The sequence below is a fragment of the Triticum urartu genome, chromosome 7A (genome assembly GCF_056163025.1).
Source record: "Triticum urartu cultivar PI428250 chromosome 7A, HENAU_Tu73, whole genome shotgun sequence".
NCBI classification, from domain to species: domain Eukaryota; kingdom Viridiplantae; phylum Streptophyta; class Magnoliopsida; order Poales; family Poaceae; genus Triticum; species Triticum urartu.
In genome coordinates, this window is record NC_141879.1 from 719,164,154 (window position 1) to 719,168,915 (window position 4,762).

General features: G+C 37.1%; 1 protein-coding gene across 1 annotated transcript; it reads right to left on the minus strand.

The window, feature by feature from the left end:
• Positions 1 to 422: 422 nt before the first annotated feature.
• LOC147962180 (uncharacterized) lies at positions 423 to 1,216 on the minus strand. The gene has a single exon (XM_087536132.1). It carries the CDS (start codon positions 1,106 to 1,108, stop codon positions 452 to 454), a length of 657 nt encoding a protein of 218 aa, XP_087392258.1. The 5' UTR covers positions 1,109 to 1,216; the 3' UTR covers positions 423 to 451.
• Between the last annotated feature and the right edge of the window lie 3,546 nt (positions 1,217 to 4,762).

A 4,762-nucleotide genomic window follows, 5' to 3' on the forward strand; every position in this document is an offset into this window, starting at 1 on the left:
GCTCAACTCTTAGACCTGCATGTGTAGGGTGTACTTGACTTGGTAGAATTGCTAAAACTTGACCATAACTAAAATTGAAAAAGGATACGTTTTTATTTTGTCAAGTAGTCAAATCACCCCCTCTACACATACTTCCAATCCTACAGCTCGTCCCATCTAAACTAGCTTTTGAGATGGCCCAAATATATTGAGCTAAATGGCCAAAATTTATTGGGCTTGACCCATCTAAACTACCCATTCTAATGGGGCCACGTCAGATCCTACTTGGCATCCATGTCATCATGTCTACCATGTCATGATAGGTGCCATGTGGAAACGTGTACATATACAATGAGCGCGTCCAGAGAGTGGACATCGATGGGACATCTTCACACCATGCATGCATATAGAAACTATCATAATAAGGCAAGAAGAAAGTAAAATGGATATCATAACAACATTATTATTGTTATTACTCTAAAGGTAAATAATAATTTTGGGTCAAATCCCAATATGGTGCCATCAAGGCAACATTGAGGTCGCCCAGCTTGTCGAGCTCAATATTTTGTTTGTACAACGCCTCCTGCCCAGGCATATCGACAAGCTCATGCTCACAGTAGCCGACAAGGCCGGATGCCTCACCCACACAGTTGGGTAAATAAAAGGATGGTGGTCCATCTTTTTCACCACCTTTGGGCCCGTGGTAGTCCTTGAGCATGGCGATGCAGACATTGAGGCCGGTCACCGCGGCGTCATAGTCCAGCTCGCACGAACTTAGGCGGTGTGCTGTTGATGTGCCATTCTTGGCACTATGCAACATTTCTTTGACCTTGCCACTTGCGGCAATGATATGTCCCTTCAAAATGTCTACACCAACGAGGGCCAGGTCACGGAGGTCCTTTGCCTCATCACTTCGCTTGTCCTGTCGGAGGGTCGAGACGCAGAATTCTTCGGTGATGTGATAGTATTCAGAGGAGTTGATTGAAGCATTTTTGCACGCTTCAACAATGAAATGGGTCCTCTTGGGCTTGCCACCAATGTCGTTGTTGGTCTGTGCAGTGGTGGCTGAGGAAAAGAGCATGATGATTATGGCAGAGAAGATGATGGTGGTCGTCCGTGCTATTGCCATTGTTGCAAGCTCAACTAGAAGCCTTGAGTTGTATTGAAACTGAGAGTGTTGGGGACAATTGTATATGAAACGATGTTAAAGGGAGACATGAATGGATGGTTAGATGGCTCAAGGTGATATGCATAGGTATTTATAAAGTTTATACAATGGGACCTCATAAATGTATATGCAGTTTGGCGATGGATATACAAATGATTAATGTCCACTCCATGCAAAGATATGTACATATGTTGATGCTCATTTTCGATCTCCTTGTATTAATATGTTTACTACGTAGGCCCATTAATGTAACATAGCTTGGTCGTGGATATCAAAAAGATTGATGTTCAATGTATGCATATATGTATTGGTTGTTCATAAATACCTCGATGCCCACTTTAGATATCATGGTAGTAATATATCCACTAGATAGGTCCATGAATGCAACACAACCATGCCATATGTAACCAAATGATTAATGTTTATTTGTGCACAAATATGTTGATCTTCATTTTGGATATCCTTGTATTAATGCTCTCTCGATTCACAAATATTGATGCTAATTTGTGATCTTCTTATATTAATACACATATACCTTTGTATAGGTACGTCGATGCAAGAACTCTTGATCATGGATATCCAAATGATATTAATAATTTGTATACATTGGGACTTCATAAATGTAGTATGCAGTTTGGTGGTGGATATCCAAATGATTAATGTCCCACTCTATGCATAGATATGTACATATGTTGATGCTCACTTTCGATCTCCTTCTATTAATACGTGTACTACATACGCCCATCGGTTCCCACTTTGGATATCATGGCAATAATATATGGACATAGAGTATGTGAGCTCGAGCTCACATGCACCCTTTGGTACAGTAAAATCGAAAAAATATATTTAAAAAGTTCAAAAAAATCTGATTTTTTTACAACAAACATTGATGTTTGTTACACATGCGTGACAATTTTCATGATCAAATGACATTTGTGGAGGCCTCGGCAAAAAAGACAAAATCATGCCAAAAAAAACTATTTTTGGAAGCATTTTGGAGCATCGATTTTGTTTTTTTCACCGAGACCTGCATGAATGTGATTTTGTCATGAAATTTTGCACGCATATGAAAAATACATCAATATTTGTTGTAAAAAAAATCAGATTTTTTTGAACTTTGTAATTTTTTTTGATTTTACTATAGCAAAGGGTGCATGTGAGCTCAGGCTCACAAGAGAACTTTCGGTAATACATCCACTAGATAAGTCCATGAATGCAACACAACTAGGCCATGTGTAAACAAATGATTAGAGTTTATCTATGCACAAATATGTTGATCCTTATTTCAGATATCCTCATATTAATGCTCTCTGTATTATGTTGACGCTAATTTTTGATCTTCTTATATTAATACATAGCTAACTTGCATATGTATGTGAATGCAACGCCTCTTGATCATGGATATCTAAATGATTATTGCTCACTAGTCGTCGACCATGCCAATATTCAAACAATCAATGTGAAACGCACACACAAATCTCCGTATGAAATGATATTAGTTTTGCTTATTACCATCCAATAGAATAGCTAAAAATCATTGTAAAAAGGAATAACTTAAAAGGAAAAAAGATTACACCATTACGGTATTGGAAAGTACCTGGGGCGCACACTGTCCAGCAAAGCAAGCCCACTTATTTTTCCAGCCCACGCAACTGGAATAACCCTATTTGCAGTACGTGGCGGAAAATAGTCGGAGCTACATATTTTTCTTTTTCTGATCATTTCTTATTTTCTTTTCTCCCTTAGTTTTATTTTTTTCCATAAATTCAGAATTTTCAAAAAATGTTAAGAATTTCAGTATTTGTTCAATCCCGTTTTAAAAAATGAACGAAATTTTAAATTTTTGTTTCTATCCCATAAAAATTCAAAATTTATTTTCCCCATTTTTTCAAAAAAGATGTGTCTTCCAAAATTGTTCAAGATTCACAAAAACTTGCATCTTTAAAATGTTCCAAATTCAAAAATATTCTTGTTTTATTGAAATGTTCACATATTGATGGAAAAGTATTTTAAATAGTCCCACATTCCTCCTTTATATACAGTCGTACAAATTTATATACATGTGCGAAACTACATGTCGTAAGCTACATGAAAGAGGATAGGTTAAGTCGGGCGAAGGATGGATGGATTGGTATGTGAGCAAGCTGGAAAAGGATCCTGAATTTCTTAAAATGAAAAAATGTCCCCATAATTTCAAAAAATGTTTGTGTTTTCTAAAATTGCTAAAAATATTGTTGTTTTAGTAAAATATTTACAAATTCAAAATAATGTTCGTGTTTAAAAATTACACATTTCCTAAAATTCTGAATATTCAAAACATGTTCCCGTTTTAAAAAATTGTTCACAAATTCAAAAAATGTTTGCATTTTTATAAATGTTTCATGATTTCAAAAAATGTTCCTGTTTAAATTTTGTTCATGTTTTGCCAAAAAATTATGGAATTTTTGAAAAATGTCGCATTTTTTAAAATTGTTCGGGAATTCAAAATTATTCATGTTTCCAAGAATATTTGGCAATTCATAATAATAATTATTATTTGAAAAATGGTTTGAGTTTGACACTGTAGTATGCTTTTAAATATTTGCGTTGGCCATTGGTTAGTAGGACATGTTTGTTCGAGTGGCTGGTAGAATATGGTTGGGTCTTTGAGGTCGTGAGTTTGATCCTTCAACTCATCTTTTTTTTGAACTTCTACTCGTGCCTTACAAACACGGTTCGTTTTGATGCCTGGTCCTTTCACACTGGCGGTGGCCGGTAGCAGCAGCAGTAGCCTTAGCCCATGGCAAGGCGGCTGCACGGGTGAGCTAGCAGCTCAACCGAAGAATTCATTGTAAACAGTGCTTCTTGCATTTGCAAATTCAAGGCTTTGATTACCTTTTTTCTTTAGATATTATGAAGACCGGTGGAGTTGGAACAACGCCGCGGTGTCACTGATTTGATTTCCCATTAGAAATGAGCTTTTTGAATAAAGAGTGTTTTTATTAACTCATGACATAGCACCAAAAGGATACGAATCATGATGAGCAACACCCAACCTCTGCATAGATAAGATGCACAAAACTAAACACAAATAGTCTGAAAAAGATAAAAAGTTGACATATTGGCACCACTAGAGTCAGCTTGCAAGGTAATGTATTGCTTCAACTTTATATTTTGTAGATGAATTTGGTACATGTTGTTTGTAGTTTTATAAAATAGTTGAAATTCAATATTGTAGATGAGTTCGTCCTATGATTCTTCCGACGAAGAGTTTGATATTCCAGAGGAGGAGGACCCCGCAATGATCCTAGCTATGCACGCCAATAAATATCTGAAGCACAGTGGTTCGGTTATGGGTCGACAAATTTTTTGGAAGGATAAGATCGATGCCGACAACAAATTTATGAGGCACTATTTTGCGGAAAATGCCACATACACCGAGCCCTAGTTTCGGTGTCATTTTAGGACGAGCATCAAGTTGTTCAAACGCATTGCAGAGAAGCTGGCGAGCCATGATCGGTTTTTTCAGCAAAGGAGGAATGCCGCCAGAGAACTCGGCCATAACACCTTTCAAAAGGTGACAGCCGCTTTGCGTATGTTGGCATACGGTAGTCTGGCGGATCTAGTTGATGACCA